This window comes from Eucalyptus grandis, chromosome 5 (genome assembly GCF_016545825.1).
Source record: "Eucalyptus grandis isolate ANBG69807.140 chromosome 5, ASM1654582v1, whole genome shotgun sequence".
In the NCBI taxonomy this organism is placed as follows: domain Eukaryota; kingdom Viridiplantae; phylum Streptophyta; class Magnoliopsida; order Myrtales; family Myrtaceae; genus Eucalyptus; species Eucalyptus grandis.
The window spans coordinates 6,960,939-6,980,046 of NC_052616.1; the positions used below are offsets into that span (position 1 = coordinate 6,960,939).

A 19,108-nucleotide genomic window follows, 5' to 3' on the forward strand; every position below is an offset into this window, starting at 1 on the left:
TATCGCAAAAATTAGAAGTGGTATCAGCCCGATTCATAGTATAGATCCCTCTCTCTAAGGGGATTTACAGATCCACAAGCCAAATCTACAGATTTTTCCAACTAATTCTCGGTATGTCGAGTTAAAAAGATGGTCATCGCTAAGTTGGTGATTAGGCAGGCACCACACATCAATGTCATTCTACTATATCTTCACAAAGAGATGTAGCGTGCTTACTGAATGTCCGAATTCAATTCATCCATATTTTATACTTGCGTTTACTATTACTATTGTCACTCATGCATTGAGAATGCAGAGATGTGGCTGGAGGATGTCACGTCGATATTTCATGCGGTTTCAATCCAGGCAGAGAACAAAGCTCGACATATCAGCACACGTCGTACATCAATGCAGAAACTCACCATGTACGAACGAAAAGCTCGAAGACCCTTCGAGTTCGAATCGCGTTAAGCAGAAGCAGTCAAAGGGCAACTCTCCTTTGGCAAGTCGTCGATGACTGGACGGCATCCGTTCGCCTTCTCCGTCGTCGTCATCATTGACGTGTGTTGCCAAAGTAGAGAAGCCCTAAAACTGGTTTGCTTAGTGTGTACTCTCACCTATATTCATCGGCCATTCAAAATCTTTGACTTCGACCTCTTTTTTTTTCTTTTGCCCTTTTCTTGGTTTGTAATGGAACGACATTTGAGGATGTATTTATAGGCTCTAGGGTTAATTTACAGGGCTCGAGTTCAGAAGGCATATGCCATGGATATCCAAATAGCTGAGTGCCTGCTTTCTACGCATTCCATGCATGCCAGACTTTTTCCGTTGAAAATGCTCCTCATCGCGAAGATATTCTCCGTGCCATGATCTAGACCTCTCTCTTCCCTTCACTCCATGTGAGAAAAGCAGAAGGACCATGCCGAAATCGATTCCTAGCTCTTACTGTTAAATATTTGCAGGTAGAAAACGATCGTGATAGGTTCGAGTGCGGAAATGTGTAAAATCCATACAAATCTCTAGCCATTGATAAAGTCGAGAACATATACGCAGAGCTTGAACCGTCGAAAATAAGTACTTTTAGCCAATTGTCCTCTTGACGTTAATGGAGTGTTTTCCGATCATCAAATAATCAGAATAATAAGAAAGTTTGGCTTAGATGACCTATTTATATGCCCATTCAAATCCTTACAGATTATATCTCCCATCAAGACATTCATCTTTAATTAAGTGATCATAATAGTTATAAGCAATTTAATTGGGATAATAGAACATCACTGAAATTAATGTGGGTAATATTAAATCAAATGTGAGATAATATTAATAATATTATAATACTTACTTGATGTTCAATTTGATCCTTAAACTTTAATTCTAATCAATTTGATTTGGTCCAAACCAATTTGGCCATTTTAGCTTACGTGGCAATCCACCTCACTTAGTGGAACACGCATCAGTTGACGTGGTTGTACATGTGTACAGCCACCTCGGCAAAAAAAAAAAAAAAAAAGAAAGAGAAAAGCATCGGAAGTATGGGGAGAGAGACAGAGAACTGGGCTTGCGACGTCCGACGATCCTCGTCGAGGGTTCGATGAAGGCTTGCTCTCAAATTTGATGATGGCCTCAGGAAGAGTTGGATACCACTTTCCAGTTAAAAAAACCAAATTGGTTATAACAAAAAAAAAAAAAAAAAGCGTATGCACCAATTTGACCAAAACAAATTTCAAAAATTAAAATTGAACACCGAGTATGAGTTCAGGACCAATCTTGGCTCTACCCCAAAAGTAGAAAAACTAAGAAACAACTTCAATGTAGGCAAATCTAGAGAATCTTAACTACATTTCAATGTATTATTGTCAATAGCACACATTGTGCATATAATTTTCTAGAAATATAGGGGGTTAACAGAACTAGATCAGTAATGTGCATTTAGTGGTAGCTAGGTCTAGTTAAATTAAGTAGTCTCGTGACATTTTATGCTCTCCCTCCCTCCCTCCCTCCTCCCTCTCTCTCTCTCTCTCTCTCTCTCTCTCTCTCTCTCTCTCTCTCTATTACAGCAAGAATCATAAACCATGAATGTTGCTTGTTAATTTGTCTGACTCTGTGCATGTTGTTTGTTAATTTGTCTAGGCCTATGCAGCAATCCATAATCCGACCGCCTCATTCGTTCATGTGGCGTCCAGCGCGCTCAGCTCGAAGCCACCAACGAAGTGGGGGGAGGCGACGAATATTTGTTTCGTCCTCGCAACATTCCAAGACAGCGAAAGCGAAAAGAGGGGGGGTAAAAAGATAGGCAAAGATAATGCCACCTAGTGGTAATATCTGGAAGATGGATAGCATATCCAAGATCATATTCTCTTCAAAAGGGGTACGTACGGCAACGGAATTTTGGGAAATGTTCTGCCACCAGCTAGAAAGGCTAGTCCCCAATTTTGGTTCGTCGTTCACCCTCTAATACAAATTTCGTGCTTCTTTCTAATTCATAACGCTTCGATTATCTAAGGCAAGCAGCTACTGAAGATGCGTTCGTTCGGCTGGCGATGATCTGCTTCCTAAGACGCTTCGCTTGCGAGCCTCTCGTTCAGTATCTTGACCCCCATGTACCTGCACCAAAACCAGGCGAAAACTCCTCTGAGAAACCCGTTCATAACCTAGATTTCAAGAGTTCTCCATCTATCCTAAATGAAGAAAATGCCTTTTTCGAAATGTGGGCGCTCGTCCTAGACCTGTCCGTCCATGCGCGGGCCATTTCGACTCGATATCGCTCATGAAAATGGTAGTTTTCTTTATTTTTGTTTGCGGGCCGACGTCATAAGTTAAAATGCTTGATCGATAATGAGTTTTGTTACCTTCCGAGCATCATGACCGTGGCTTGAGGATTAGTGCCGGGAGAGTGATTGAAAGTGGAACCGTCGATGACCCTAAGTGCGTCCACGCCCAAGACTCTGTAGTCCCTATCCACGACCATCCCTACTTGGCACCCTCCATGGTAGTGCCAGATGGTCATGACCGAGTCCCTGCAGTACTGCTCCAAGGACGTCGACGTGTTCCGGTGCCTTGGCAGCAGGTTCACCGGCGCGCTCGCCGTCAGGTTCAGCAGCGACGCGAAGGTCATGGCGTCGTACTTGAAGTCGGCAAACGCCTTGGATTCGATGACCCTCTCGATGGTCGAGAGCCCCTCGACGCACCTCCGCAGGTCATCGGGATCTTGGAAGTAGTTGAAAGTGACGGAGGGGTTGTCGTTCGGGTTGCGGCTTCGGAGCTCCATGTGGCCTGTGGACTTGGGCCCCGTTATTTTCTCGAGGATGAATCCACCTTGCAACGCTGCCTGCTCGAGGCGGTCCATGTCCTCGATGGCTTTCGCTAGGGCCTCCGGAGTCCTTTGTCTTGGTGGCAACGTCGCGAGCTGGCCAATCTAAGACATAACATATCATAGCAACACGCTTCGATTTGTCAATAAAAACTCTGAACTTATCTGGAAGTGAAAGTGCGAGTTTAGAGTATACGCGTATGTGTTTGTGTACATAGTCTTTACCTTGGGAGAGAACATGCCATAGTCCTTGGTCGAGGCACCGCCGGCGAAGTTCTCGCCACTGGCAGCCTCAATGAAGCTCCCGAAGGGAGTGATCCCGACCACCTGGATCAGCGACACCTCCACCGGGTTCGGCGACGGGATGAAGACAGCGTTCATCGGGTTGTCGGACATGCCCTGCCCGACCATGGGCTGGTCCAAGACCAGCGAGATGTTGTGGGCCTGGAGGTGGGCCTTGGGGCCCAGCCCGCTCAGCATCAGGAGCTGTGGGCTTCCGAGGGCCCCGGAGGAGACAATGATCTCATTCCTCGGCCCTCGGCGGAGGTAGGCCCGGTGCTTGGCCCCCGTCGAGTCCCTGAAGACCACTCCATGGGCCACGGGCCTTGACGTACCTTTCCTCTTGAAGAGGATCTTGTGCACGGAAGCGTGGAGGAGGACGGCGATGCCCTTGGGATCGGCGTACTCGAGCAGATCGGCGGCAGTGTGCCGGTGGCCCGATTCGTCGAAGATGGTCCCGCCCACCTTGGTCCCAGGGATGTGGTCGTAGGTGAAGCCGTTGTCGGGAACCACGCCACTTTCTAGCAGCCCGTCCCGCACCGCCGTCTGCCACTGCCCGATCTTGGCCTCGAATGCCACCAGCCGCTCCACCCATGCGTACGACTCGTTTACCAGTTTCCCGTCCCACCCCACATCCCTATTTCCAACCAAAAAAGTCAATAATGTTGATGATGATGACCATGAATTTTATTAAAAACTATCTTTTACGCACTTACTTAGCAATCAAATCGGAGAATACTATAATTTTACAATAGATTAGTTTGAAAATCAAGTATTTTTTTTAATTAACATAGTTGACGAGTGGAGCACTAGACCTTGGGAAGAAAAATAAATGAAAGGTATACGCATTTCGCAACTTACCTCACATATTGAGGAGCAGCGCGTGAGTAGAACCCGGCGTTCAGGCAACTTCCGCCGCCCAGCACTCGTGCGCGCGCATTGATGACGCCGTCCTCGGAGATGAAACGCTGTGACGGGGAGGATGGGGAGAGGTCCGAGAGCGCCGCCCCGAAGGCATCCAAGTCAGTGATGTTCCGGTTGCCGTAGGGCGAGCTGCCTCTTTCCAAGAGCAAGACGGAGGCGTTGTGAGATAGAGTCGCTGCTAATGGGCAGCCGGCAGTGCCGCCGCCGATGACAATGTAGTCATAGTATGAGAGCGGCGGTGCCGATATGGCGTTGCGCACAAAGCTATAGGATTGAGTTGGGTAGGCTGAAGAGGAAAAAAAAAAATTGGTGAGGAAATTATACACCTTCTCAAGAAATTTAGATTCCTAAAATTGTCCGCAAAAAGTTCATCGAATCATATTGAAAGGAATATGAGTTGCGAGGGGTATCGATTTATTTTTATTTATTTTTTTAATTATGATTCTCTTAATTAATTTAGTACCTTTAGAAAAATAGAAAGTATGAAAAGACGGGAAGGAGCGATCAACACTAACAATCCCTTCCTTGTACCTGCTGCAGAATGTTTTGACCAACCTTGTTAAGTAGCGCTAAGGTGCAAATAAGACGATGACGTTGGTTTCCAATCACGTTAGTAATACAAAAATTAGAAAGTATGAACAATCATTGGTGCATTTTATCTTTTGCATCCACATCAAGCCCATGACAACCAGCTTGCTTTTGCCCCGGTCAACAACCATTTGCAAAAATTCCTCAGGGCAAAAACTGATGATGATGATTAAGTGCATGATGTCCTTCGATTAAGGGCGTTGTAAGAAAATGAAAAACAAGTTACTTTGTCTAACCTACACGCTACCTTAAACTTAGGAAAATCCCTTGTTTTTGCTAACTGGGATCTACCCTAACCATGTTCTTACTTATCCTTCTAAAGGGACTGATCCGTGTGAAGGGGACCATGAGATGACCCATCTCCTGTGCGGTCTCCTTCGTATCTTAATATGCACATGGTTAGCGCATAAAACTTGTTGCTTTTCCTGCATCATTCGCAGCGAAAGGAAAAAATGTCGCATTCGCTTTCTAGTTTGGAGAAAGCGGAGAGAGTGCTGGCGGAAGGAAACGGAAATGTGCCGAGAGGGGTACGTTGGAGAGCGATTGTGAACCAGTTCTTTTAAGTACATTGCAGAAATCCATGTGGTATGTAATACTGTAGCAAAATGAAAAGGAAAGGAAGGATGTGATACTGCAATTGCAACCACCGCTTCCCCTTAAATGGCTCATATCGATCTGCAATAAGTAGGTGGAACCACCCCGTCTTAACCTCGTCCAGTCGCTATTCTACAACGTTGCGATTTACGAGAGATAGGTCATGTCGAATTCTAGACGAGAGACCTTCTTGAAGGCTAGTTCATGTCGAATTCTAGACGAGAGACCTTCTTGAAGGCCCCGTATATATACGTATCCGACATCGAGCTCGATGTAACCTATTCAAACTACTTCGGCAAGGACATTACAATAGACAGGTATTATTATCGCATCGATCGACAGTGATTGAGCAACTCGTGAGGTAAAACAAGGAAAAGGAGCCAAGAACGGGTGCGAAACGAGGCGTACCTTCATCCGAGGCGCGAGATCCATGGAGGAAGAGAACCGCAGCAAATGCAGCTGCAAGGAACCTCCACGACGCAAGAACCATGATCGATTTCTTGAAGGGTTTCCCGACACGACCTCTTGGAGAAAGCAAGACGAACGACGATGCCCTTTTTAAATGGCGACGCTGCTGGCCTCGCTCGAGAACCTCGAACCGAACGAGCTTTGGCAGTGACGTGGTGAAGGAGGGGACCGATGTCAGGAGCGAGCCTGGGATCAAGGGGAGGACAATGCAGAAGACGTGACAAGGAAGGAAGAAGTAGGGTCGCCAAGATGATAAAGTGAACTACTTCTCTAGGGAATTTCAAGACGCGAAGGACACCGCAATAAAGAAAAACCAAAGATAGATGGGAGATGAATATTCAGGGGGGGTCTTATAAAATTCATTTTTCTTGAAAGAGAAAGAAAGTAAAATTGGTAAAAAGGGATTATCCATAAAAATTGCACTTGATGAAATCCCATTTCTTTCCCCTTAGATTTTGAGTGAATGTTTGTTTCTCGTCAATAAAAAGGACAGAAGCATACTCTCACTTGATTTTTTTAAAAGATACTCGTAGTATTAAGATAAGAAAACGACGCCGGGTGTTTAATTCCTTCATCTAATTACGTTTGTTAACATCGTTCTCAATTCATTATGGCGTCATGGGCACGCGTAACGCGTTCATGAAGATGAAGTCTAAATCAAGATCGAGAAACGGAGAGAAAGAGACGGGTGGTACTTTGCTAAATGATGGGTGCAAGTAATTGGCTGATTACTGAGTTTGGATTCGGATTTTCTGGCCACGGTAGGTATGTGAACATCATTGCGGATTTGCTTTCTGGAACCTCGTTTGGATCTGCTGGATCTTTACCCTTTTCTGCATTTTCACTCACGGAAGAAGCACCAAAATTGAAGCAAAGATGTCTTAACAGAATTTAATCGACAGCGAAATATTTGAAAATTACAGTTAAAATATATGTCGGAATTTAAAGAACGACATGATATCTCAAAACTACAGTTATAACTATTATACAAGAAATGAAAGATTGCAAGATCAATTTGTTTTTGTGCAGAGCTTCTCCAATACATAAACACTTATATACATAGTGTTCACAGTATAACTATCTATAAGCAGTTCTTTAGCAATTCCTTCACATTTCCAAAGTGTTAGGTTTCATATCCTCTCTAGGTGGTTACTAAATTTAGATGAATAACTTCATCAGTCTATATGCGATTACAAAAAGTTACAACGATACTTATCATCAATAAGCTCAAATATTTGAAAAAAAAAATCACTACTAGACAATTACTTGTCAATGTCAATCTCAACGTTGACAACTCGGTCGATGACTTACTTGCTTGCCAATGATTTTCAAGTTATCAACATTTATCGAAAAGAATTTAAATATGGAAAAATATCGCTACTCATCAAGTTGTTGATTGTTCTGTTCACTAATGATTTTTTATGTTCACCAAATATCGTTCTCATAAATTGAGTTTATCATTTATCTATAATAATCAAAAGTTAGATCATTTTTTTATTTTTTTGTGTGTAAACGCTCATTAGATTAACAAAGATCTAATATGAAAATCAAGCCATAAAGCTCAAAGTGATGACCAAACTTCGTACAGCTTATGTATTGCTCACTATAAGCTTCGATTGTATATATCCAATTTGGTATTGGCTTTGCATGTTCTTTCAATCTCGATACAATTTGATCGCTAAGCTTTTCTACTGGAATCACTTAACTTTCAACTCAACACAGCTTGACCTCTACAGCTCGACTCCACCGGAAACCGCGATTCATTTCAGGAACTCACGAAGCAGGGCCCTTTTGGGGCAATGATTAAGCGACCGATTGACAAAACACCACGATTCTCGGTGCATTAACTTCTCGAGCAAAGTACGAAACCACTCTTTTGCCGAGATGAAGGGGGGACACGGGATCGGGAAGTCAAAAAGGGGAGCTTTTGAGGATCAAACTCCCTACTAAACTCATCATTTGACGGGGGCTAAAGGGCTCTTGTCGGTACGAGCATCATCCTATCTGTTTTTTTTTTTCTTTGATGTTGGAGGAATCGGCTTGCAGCCGACAGCCGCGCCGTAAATCTCCAGGTGATACGTAAGCAGGAGAACTCACCACCCCGAGTCACACTTAATACACCTAGCGCCTCCTCTGAGTTTTGAACTCTTCACCTCTGATGGCTCCGCGGCCGATGGTAGCATCATCATATCTATTCCCCAAACATCAGTCGACAAGCTTGAGGAGGAGCCCATGTGAACGATTGAATTTTTTTTTGGGGGGGGAATTGAATGAGAAAGCCAACCACTCAGACGCAGGGTGGGTCGGCCACACTAAATACGGCGCGTTGCGGAGAGAGGGGCTCATAAATTCGCTTTAGCTATATCTGTACGACCGCAATTTATAAGACTCACAATTGCGCCTGAGGAAAATTAAATTTAGAGACGACACGAAGTTGTGAGGCAGCTGTTTTTCTTTTTCTTTTTCTTTTTTCCTTTTTCTTGTTATTTTGCCCTTCTCTAGCTATCATCTGGGAGTAGATGAATTTCCAATTTCCGGATGGATTTCACAGTCGGAATCACGAAAAAGACATTGACTAAAAATGATACTAGAAAAAGCGAAGTCATGATATAGATTCTATCTATTTACTCATCCAATCAGTGTCGCGAAACAATCGTTAGAAAAAAGGTTAATCACCGGGTACATCCGGGTCGTCATTTATTATTATGATAATAGTTTTCGTTGATTAATTATTGATTTTTCATCGCGATCATTATTTGGCCAGAAGAGATGAGGTGGGAGGCGTATGGGCGGGCAAAGAGAGACGAGAGGCGGTGACGTGGTAGCCTCTGATTCAATCAAACCACCTCAGGAATGGTAGTTATATGTTAGTAGGTGGAGGCATTTAATTTTTTTTGCCTCGTTCGTGGCTTCCTTGTCCGTTTGGGGGTTGTGACTGGGGGAAGATCTGTCTCTGTATTGTCCTTCGCAGCTCAGTAGGGCCTCAGCAGTACAGACTTAGATCTTTCCAATTTAATGGGGGCACCGCGGTTCTCGGCATCAGCGCTCCTCGCCACAAGCACAACCGGTGCGGTTAGCAACCGAAGAAATTACCAAAAAAGTAAAGTCATAGACCCATAACGTTTATATTAATTTGTTCCTTAATTTTTTTTATTTGGCTAATTTAGTCTTGAATATTTTCACAATTCATCAATTTTAACAGAAAATCATTAATGTGAACGATCTTTATAATGATTTAATATATTTTTTTAATTGTTTACATTTTTCTTTTCTTTTCTTTTCTTTTTTTTCCCCTTTCTTTCTCCACCAGTTGCCGAACCTTGACAATGCCGTTCAGTCATAGGAGACGACTAGCGAGCCCTCACTAGCCTTAGACGAGAGGCAATCCCATAGACCTTGGGCAAGGCTCACCCTCTCCAAGATCTAGTGAGAGGTGACCTCACTAACCACGCCCAAAGCTTGTGAGGCCAACCCTCACCAATCATCGACTATGGCTAGTTGTTGGCCATCATCGAGACCCAACAATTAACAAAAGAAGAAGGAAAATAAAATAAAATAAAAATGTGAAATTAAATATAATTATAAAAATTATAAAAACTATTTATGCCAACTTCGGTTGTGTCACATAAGACAATTGGCAATCTAAATCAATGATTTCCAACCAAAATTAATAAATTGTCAAAAAATTTAAGACTAAATTAGTCAAATTAAAATATTTAAGATCAAATTGATATAAATATAATAAGTCTGTGATTCCTTTTTGGATAATTTTCGCATTAGGGTTACTCCGCCGCCTCTCTCTCTTTCTATCTCATTAAATCCACCTCGACGACATCCATAATCCTCAATTTGTCAATTCCCCACCGTCACTACCCACCAAAAAGACGCGAAATGTCTAATTAATAAAGACGCGACCGCCGCCGCCGCCGCCCCCACAAAAAAAAAAAAAAAAACACCAGTATCCACCGCCAAGAATAACCTTGAGTTGTGGTTCCTCCATTATTGATCCAACTTCACAATGTCAGGATGCAAAACTTGACCGTGCCTTATACGCGATCCAGTGATACTGTTCTTTCTCTGGCAATTTAATCGCTCCAGTACGTCTCGCCTACATTACGGATGTAAACCGCATTAAACCACAGAAAGAGTGCGATCTGGCCACTGGCCATCTACCTATTTCGGTGACCAAAGCTTGAAAATGGATTGAGAGAGCAAAAGTAAGTGAGATTTTCGGGGACCCCATCTACTGTGGGAAAGATCCCGATCGAAAACTTCTAGAGAATCTCACTCAAGAAAAAGTCCGTCGGACCTCATCAGTTACAGTTTTAGAGCACATGTACAGACATATTGGAGAAGAAAAGAGAACAAATATAAGATGGCATTAGAAGGGACACCGGCTACGAGAGACATGAACTTAGTAGAGGGTGTTGTAGGTGTAAATGGTGGCGATGATGGATGATATGCAAATCGCTAGCGAAGGAAGGAGGGTGATGTTCAAGAGCCTGCTCTCCCCCAAGTAACCGGCCAACGTTATTGTGCCATCTGCGATCACCCGGGCGATCGTTCCCGCTTCTGTTGAAAGTAAGCCGCCATTGTAGGTTCCCCGCGAAAGCCGGGACGACATGACGCGCGAGAGTAGCGACAGGTTGACACCTGGAAAATGTCGAAGAATATGAAGAAAATGTCAACAAGGAAGAACCGTGCAAAAACCCCTGCTCTCTCTCTCTCTCCCCCCCCTTCCCACTTCATAAATTGCATGATAATTTCCAGCTTTCACTCTCCCATAAATTGCACAGTGATTTCATTTCATGGAGCATGCACTTGAACCCGTCCACTGCATTGTCTAAACCGGAGAACTGTCTTTAATGATCCACGTGTTTAGTACTTTTTTTCTATATGTTCACTGACATCTTACACATTTTGACGATGTATTCGAGGCCAGAAGAAAATTACTACTCAGGAAATGGATGCATGATCCCTTTATGTCATGCTCATGAGCTATCAGTAAGATTGCAGGAGTTGCCTTAATAGACGGAGTTAAAATTGGTTATGGAAGTTTCTTGGATATCTTCGTTTTTCTCAGAGATGAATATTTAGCAGTAGATTCACTCGATTCTTGCCTTTCTATATTCCCCAGGAGTAAACTAAACTAATACGGTACCTTCAAGAACTTCGGCAGAAACAAACATGATGAGCCCTGAAGAGACGTATTGTGCAACAGAATAGGGTATTATTAGGTGGAAACTTAGTATTATGCCTATGCAAACCATGACTTCAGATGCCAGCAAAATTTGCCTGCAATCAAATCAATGAGAACAGTTACAAACTATTTTCATGATGAGGAATTACCTAATAAGCCAAATAACTTCTCAAACATTTGGGATTACCTGTCTTCAAACATGTTGCTAATGTAGCTTCCAACAATAATATTTACTGGAAGAACTGTCAAGCCGAGAAATGCAAGGAAAATCGCCACTTTGGTTGTTGACCATCTAAAGTAGTATGTGGTGATGACACTAGATTCTGAGAGTAAAATCTCCATTGCATACTTGAGCATGAAGTAAATCAGCAATTGAACCTAAAAACATAGTTGTAGTTAAAGTATATTTGATGTATGAACCATTCCTATCCAACTTTTAAAAAAATAAAGAATCCAAGAGAACATTTGACTAGAAAAAATGACCATATGAAAGATAAATTCAACTTCCAATTAGAGTATGTACTGTGGCCTTGATGACACAGAGAGCCAATTGAAAGACCAAGAAATCATTGTAGATTTATCATAGAGAAAAAATTGCTGGCCACAATAAATTCATGTTTTATGAATGTTTCAGGCCTAAAAGAGTCCATCCTGGAAACATGTGCTGTGAATTACGATATAATCCATAGAACACAGTGCATGCAAGTCTAGTGCAGATGGAGTCTCTTTGGACCAATCTAATTTTCTATGAAGCTGCATTGTGTGTTTAAAAGAAAAAAGAAGTCCAGGGAACATTCCAATACCTTTACAGAGGGTGTTAGTAGCCTATACGCTGATGCAATTGAAGTGGCTGGTTGGTGAGATTCCTCAGAAGCTTCATCACTTCCATCAAATTCTTGATCGCCACTTTCATCTTCATCTTTTTCCTCCAGACTTAAAAGCAATGGTTGCTGGAGACCATTCTCAAGAGCATCGGTTTGTAATGATTCTGTCATGCAAAATTTACAAGATAACTACAAAAACAGATGAACCATGAACAAAGACATTGTAAACGCAATGATTCTCTGGACAAGAGGACAATTAACTCCCTATGATGCGAGCAAAAGTTTAAGCCAATTGGATTTTAGATTTCCGAATTGGCAATGAATCATAAAGTGGATGCTGAATCCCAACGACATCTTACATCTGGGTATCAAGATTAAAATTTCCACATTCTATCAAACTTAGATAATGATGAAACAAGTAGTCTTTCATGGTTCAATTTAACGATAAGATTCCCTTTACCAAAAAAAAAAAAAAAACGATAAGATGCAGCTCATAATCCCAAAGATAGCTTCTCAGTTACTAGAAAAGGTGGAGGCTTTATTGGACCAGTAATAACATGACCATAGAAAAGTTGCGGGCAAGTGAAAACAATTTACCTTCATTAGACTCTTCTGGCTTGTGGCTTGGTTCCTTCTCACGGGAGGGTTCTTTAAATGAAATCCACAACCATATTAAGTAGAAGAGCCATCCAACAGCCATTGCCCATCCAGGCAGAGTCTCCTGATTGAATGTAATATTGAAGACTTTGAAATGACACTGAAATAAACCAGCAAGAGCAGGACCACAGGCCATGCCAAGAGCACTAGCGCTCACAAAACCTGCAGATGCCTGCATTCTGATCTTTATTGGTACACAGTCACTTATATAGCGTCGATTAACAGCTCGAGCAGAGCCGAATCTGCAATTATACAAGGAAACTTTTTACAATCTGAAGCACGATTTAGGAGTTACAATATCTGCAGGGTCAAAGATGTGTTAATGTTAACAGCAGGCAGCATACTTGAGAACCTGATAAGACTAATACCAAAATTTCAAATTCAAGAACATAACCTATCCATCTGCAATCTAGACAACAGACTGTCAGGAAGTTTCAAGTGGTTAGGCTACGGAAGTCTCACACTGTCTAGGACATGCATAGTCAAAAACTTCTTTATCAACATACTCTTCAAGATTTCAAAGACACGATCAATCCAAATATGAGCACCATCCTTCTATTTTAATAAATGATTAATAACCGGGCTATCTTCTGATAGATAATTGAACAAGACTAAGCAGCATTGGTCAGAAGAGGCTGTCAACATTACATGTGCAGTGACAGATTTTCTTAGTATTCAGATGACCCTGTCTAGGAATAAACTTACTATTTGATGAAAAACATGTGGGTACAACATCTGGATTATTCAGCCAGTGATAATTTCCCTCTCCTTTAAGAATACAATATATAAGGTCAAATTGATTGTGTCCTTTATTTCAAGTAAAAGTAGTTCGCATTACCTATGACCAACCATAAAACAAAGCCAATCTGCCTGGGCAGGTTAAATGACAGAGAGTGACACAATTTGCAAAATTGATGGTTTCAAAAAGAAAAATACAAGGAGTTAGGTTTCTTACCCACATAAAAGACGACCCATTAGAAGAATAGAAATCGAATTTAGATCGTAGGCCATTGCGTACATGATATTGCCCAGGAAGAGGACAATACTGCTGAAGACAAGAGGTCTGAAGTATGATTTATTTGACCATGCACTGAAATATACTGAAGAGAACACCTGTGCAACAGCCATTGCTCCAATCACAACTCCACAAACTGTGGCGGCAGCACCAAGACTCAGGGCATAATCATCTGCTGTGGGCACGATGATGTATGTATTGACCATATATAGAAAAGTGTTTGCCAGGTTCAACAGTAAAGACATAAAATGGTATCTTCCATCGTCAACTTGTTCCTCGACTGGAGTTGGTAGTTCCTCATGCAAAATTAATGCATGCTGTGCCAGAAAGTGTAGGAAATTTGTTGAGTGGGTCAACCTGTCTACTGCTGCTTTTATTGACTCGATTGTGGGATCCTGCAGAAGAACCTTGGTAAATATCATAGTGGAACATCATTCTGCAGTAGGAAACAACCACGAAATACAAATTACATTGCATGGATAATATCTGGTGGAGATAAACCTGTAGAGGAAGAGCAGGCTGGTCATAGATTGACAAGTAGCTTCCTTGGCAATCCTCCAAATCTGCGAGGTTGCGGGAAATTGCCCCAACAACAGCTCCTATCCCCTGGAATTTTGGCACGCAGCCAGCTTGTTATGATGTGCCTATGCCATTAATCTATATTCGATGGAGAAGTTCCAGTTTCATAACAGATACTAACAAAATGGAGCATGAATAACCTAAGTAAAAAAGATGCTGGACTAAGCTTATACCACATGCTTGAACACTTGCTGAAGCTGAGAGTAAGGATGATTAGCACGAGTTTTGACATAGTAGTCTGTAAATCTATGTCTTAAGCGTTTGTCAAACTTCTTCAGTATCTTCCGCAGACCAACTGCATTCAACTCAACAAAATAAAGGAGCTTCAAAAGATCTCGCCCCACTTCTCTATAAGCTTCTCTTAATTCAGATATTTTTGATATATCTTGCTGCCGCTGAAGAGCTTCTTGCTGCTCTCCTAGCTTGGCAATCCTGCTGGCTAGGTGACCTTGTTGCTCCAAAAGGAAAAGGACAATCTTCTCAATCTGATATCATCAGATGACTTATTAAACATATTTGAAATGAATTTCCATACATGAAAAAAAATTAAAAATTAAAAAATTATATAATTTCTTTGCAGGATCACACCATATAGTGTTCTTTTATCAATCATCTCATGAGAATAAAGATCAGAAAAAAACATGGCACCAAATATCAAGACCACTGCTCTGTATTGAATTGATCATAATACCCCTCCTCATTCTCATATGCATAGACACAATAAAACAAATCCTTTTCTCTAAAATCTCAATGTCACTGCACAAAAGGATTTCTCCTAAATAAGAGTTGATATCAGCTGGTTAATGGGCCTTTTAAGTACGATAAACAATTCCACCACTTGTTCATTGCTCAATCAATCTCGAGGAAGGACACTACAACTAGTCCTGCAGTGTGGAGTTGAATTTGTGAATCCTTTCACACCATTGCTTCCAGAGAACAGAATTTCATAAACATCAACAAACTCCCAAAGGGCTAGTAAGATGTTATTGTCCAAATGCATTCTAAGTAATATAGGAGTATTCACATATGAAATATTTTTCTGAAACGAAAAGAAAACTTCCTGCCTGAAAAAGCTTGTAAGACTGTACAGAGTTACAGCTCCATATACCTGGTTGTCCAATAATATAGGAGTATTCATAAATGAAATATTTTTCTGAAACGAAAATAAAACTTCCTGCCTGCAAAAGCTTGTAAGACTGTACAGAGTTGCAGTTCCATATACCTGGTTGTCCAACATTCTAGAGAAATCCTTAAGAACATGTCCACGATCTTGACTTCCAACTTGAATTTGTTGAGTATATTGTCTTACTTTCTTCTTCATCAGCTTATAGTTGATGTAATAACTGAAAATTTGATTAAAGAGGGACAAATTAAGAACCTATCAAATTAATATCAGGAAAAAGGTAATGCAGCATTAGCAGCTTCAATAACTTCATACGATGCAACTGCATGGGCATACAAGAAACCTAAAGGCAACACTATTTATATATTAGGACGTCAATTATGCATAGGAAAGAACTCAAAGCACCATGAGACATTTCCTGGAACAAAATGAACACCAGCAAGCATGCATGGAGTTTCACAGAAGCAGAGTCTCAAGACAAGTTGTCAAGTTCACTCTATTTTTGGAGAAGATAGCTACCTTGACTTAGACATGGTAGTAAATATTATCTAAGAACTATGAGGCACATGAAATGACACATTTCATATAGAATGGCAGAAAACTCCACGTGAGACCAGATTGGATGACACTCCGTGTGGCTTTTCCAACCACTGGTGAAAAAATACACACTCATAACTTTTTCCAGGAATTTCAAACTAACGATTTGACAATATAAGCCTGTACATTGCAGCCAATCATACCCCTGCCATTCTTGAATTTGCCTTTCTTTCAGCTTTTTACCAAAGGCGACCATGGCTCTGCAATTCATCACAAAAGTTCATTAGGGAGGGGGAAAAGTTAGATAATAGATGTCCTTCTGAAATAAAGCATAGAACTTTCACATCAAAAAGGAAATTCTCTTTTGTATTTAGTTGAAAGAAGAGCATAAACACGACAATCTCCCATATCAAAGAAAACAAAAGTATCTGAAGTGCAGGGGAAATACTTATATGGACCGGGAAAATCACAACTGTTGGATGTTTTAGGTGGGGACCCACATGATTAACAGCTGGGATTCCCCAAGTCCACCTTGGACGCATCCAGTAAAGAATTTGCCAGATTCCATACAGAGTTACTGATTTCATCTTATTGTAAAAGGAAACATTCTCAAGCCAGAAATACAAGATATCTACCCTAGAACTCAAAGCTTCTGAAAACAGTATATCATGCCATTCCAATGATATAGAGAAACAGCATACAAGAACAAGCAGATGTCCATTGCACTACAAATGCTTAGATATGAGTTGTAAAATCCCCAAAGTACCAGTAGCATTGCATGAGTCATACAGCGCGGGAAGTGCATTTAGCAGAAAGCAGGGGGCACACCAGAATGGCAGTAACTAAAGACTTTTCTACCAAATACATTTGGTTAGATAGATTCCTTCACATTTTCGAGACACAAAGAAAAACCAAGAGAATCCCTCTCTTCCAATACTAAGAATGTGCATAATTCTTCTTATTCCTTAGGTTTCGACGTACATGGTGTCATATCTGTCGGGTTACATTTTCATTAAGCATCCTGATCTTTAGCAGGATTAAGCAATCTGTGGCTTGAATTCTTCACTAACTTAAGGAAGAATTCGAAAATTCACGTTCAAAAACCACACAACACGCCCAAGCCGACGTGAATTAATAAATAAATCGATGCCACAACCGCAAGCCAATGCATCAATAGAGTCCAACCCCCGCAAACTTACACACTCGTCAGGATCTTGAAAGTAGAACGAAGACAAGAAAAATTAAAAATAATCAAAAAAAGGCCGCTTTCGAGTCAGTAATAGTAGATATACGCAAAGCGAATTATCAGATTGACCAGTATCAAATGAGCTGGAGTTCTCAAACATGAATCTTTCAATTCAACCATCAAGTTGAATCGACGAGCGACCGCATCAAAACGTGAAAACTCCAAGCTCGACCATCCCGAAGAGCTCTGTTCGATCCCCGAGAATGCTCGGGCGACGTTTTCACTCAGCTCCGCAGCTTCCGGACAGCATCGACACCATCAAAAAAAGACGCAAAACAACGACGCCACCGCGGCGCTAGGAGCGGGCTAGGGCGCCTTCACATCCTCACTCCCTCACTCTCCCTCTCCGTACCTCCCTCTCCGTACAACCTCCCTGCCCGTCCCTCTCCCTCTCTCTCTCTCTCTCTCTCCCCCGTCACTCTCCCCCAGCTCCTATAAGCAAGCCTGCACGCACGCACCTACCGAAAACGCCGACGCGAACCGACTCTCGCCGACACCAGGACGAACGAAACTCACCACAGACCGAATCCGACGGAAGCCCTCGCGATCCGGAGCGCTCCTCCCAGGCTCACGTGGCGACCGGACGGACGACCGCGCGAGCGTGCGCGCGCTTGCTTCCGCGGGGACGACGACGACGGAACCGAGAGCTGAGGAACGGCGGCGGCGGTGGCGCGGCGTGCGGGCGCCTTCCGGGGAGCCGGGGAGGTCGAATCGGGAGAGCGGGGCAATGGAGAGTCCTCGCGAGCTTTTGCCGAATCGAAGAGGATAGTGAGCGAAAGGAAGGGAAGAGAGAGAAAGAAGAGAGAGAGAGAGATGGGATTCTACGGTTTAGCAGAGAAAAGCGGATCCTGTTATTTATATGCGAGAAGCGAGAGTGCTCGCGACGTCTCCCCCCCCGGGCGGAGGGAGACTTGGAAATTTCGTAATCTCAAAAGTTGGCGACTTGGGAAGAAAAGGGTGGGGCGAATATTTAATCAGGATTAGTGTTTCCTAATATCATGCTTAATATTAGATAGCAACTTCTATAATATATGCTATTGATCCGAGGTAAATCTTATAGCTAAAATTGCCAAATATAGGGGGTGGAAAAAAGACGACGAGCATAGGTAATCGAACGGAAGACCGGATTAGTACTCGATTGGTTCGATCGGTCCATCCTGATTTTCAAGACGTTGGCTTTTATGTGCTCGCATTAGAAAAAGGAGATGCATGTGGGCATTAGTACTAAATTTTTTGTGAAGGAATTTATGTTTCAAGATGGGTCCGAACCATGAAAATTTATGTTTGGATCTGAAAGGTGTTATTTTTTAATCATGTGTGAAAATGTTTAAGATACAGTTACCACGACATTGTTCGAAACTCCAATATCCTTAATTATAATGCGTTGTAACACTATAGTAGGTGTTTGGCGAGCTGACTTTAGAATGTGTGTGCGGGCCCATGTTTATGGTGCTTTTTGCTTTCTAATTATGGCATAACGATCTTGTGAATTTATGAGATTATAGCATCGCATTAGTAGATAGAGGAACATAGATAGGCACTTAATTTACTGATCATATCCATTTATTGATCATATCCACGTATTAAATACCCAGTTTACTTAATCATATGCGCATATTGAAAAATTCCATAATGAAAAATTCACTATAAAAATATATCAATCATTCCTGCTTCAAGACTTCAACAACAACCAAAAAAAAAACGGAAAAAGAAAATGAAAATGAAAGCCAGAAATATCGTGAATTTCCTATTGAAGGAGCACGAAAAAGGGAAAATGACAGCTCG

General features: G+C 41.9%; 2 protein-coding genes across 2 annotated transcripts; both read right to left on the reverse strand.

Annotated features, from left to right (window-relative positions):
* Positions 1–2,298: 2,298 nt before the first annotated feature.
* On the reverse strand, positions 2,299–6,402 carry LOC104443764 (protein HOTHEAD). The gene is made up of 5 exons (XM_010057291.3): positions 6,083–6,402; positions 4,430–4,778; positions 3,515–4,205; positions 2,829–3,394; positions 2,299–2,583 (listed from the first exon to the last, which is right to left on the reverse strand). The coding sequence occupies exons 1-5, from the start codon at positions 6,162–6,164 to the stop codon at positions 2,532–2,534; spliced, it is 1,740 nt and encodes a 579-aa protein (XP_010055593.1). The 5' UTR covers positions 6,165–6,402; the 3' UTR covers positions 2,299–2,531.
* A 3,922-nt stretch (positions 6,403–10,324) lies between these two features.
* LOC104443765 (SPX domain-containing membrane protein At4g22990) lies at positions 10,325–18,156 on the reverse strand. Its single transcript, XM_010057293.3, has 11 exons — positions 17,840–18,156; positions 16,281–16,337; positions 15,640–15,760; positions 14,591–14,902; positions 14,340–14,444; positions 13,779–14,233; positions 12,764–13,065; positions 12,146–12,330; positions 11,530–11,720; positions 11,304–11,437; positions 10,325–10,795 (listed from the first exon to the last, which is right to left on the reverse strand). Exons 2-11 carry the CDS (start codon positions 16,331–16,333, stop codon positions 10,557–10,559), a joined length of 2,097 nt encoding a protein of 698 aa, XP_010055595.1. The 5' UTR covers positions 16,334–16,337; positions 17,840–18,156; the 3' UTR covers positions 10,325–10,556.
* Between the last annotated feature and the right edge of the window lie 952 nt (positions 18,157–19,108).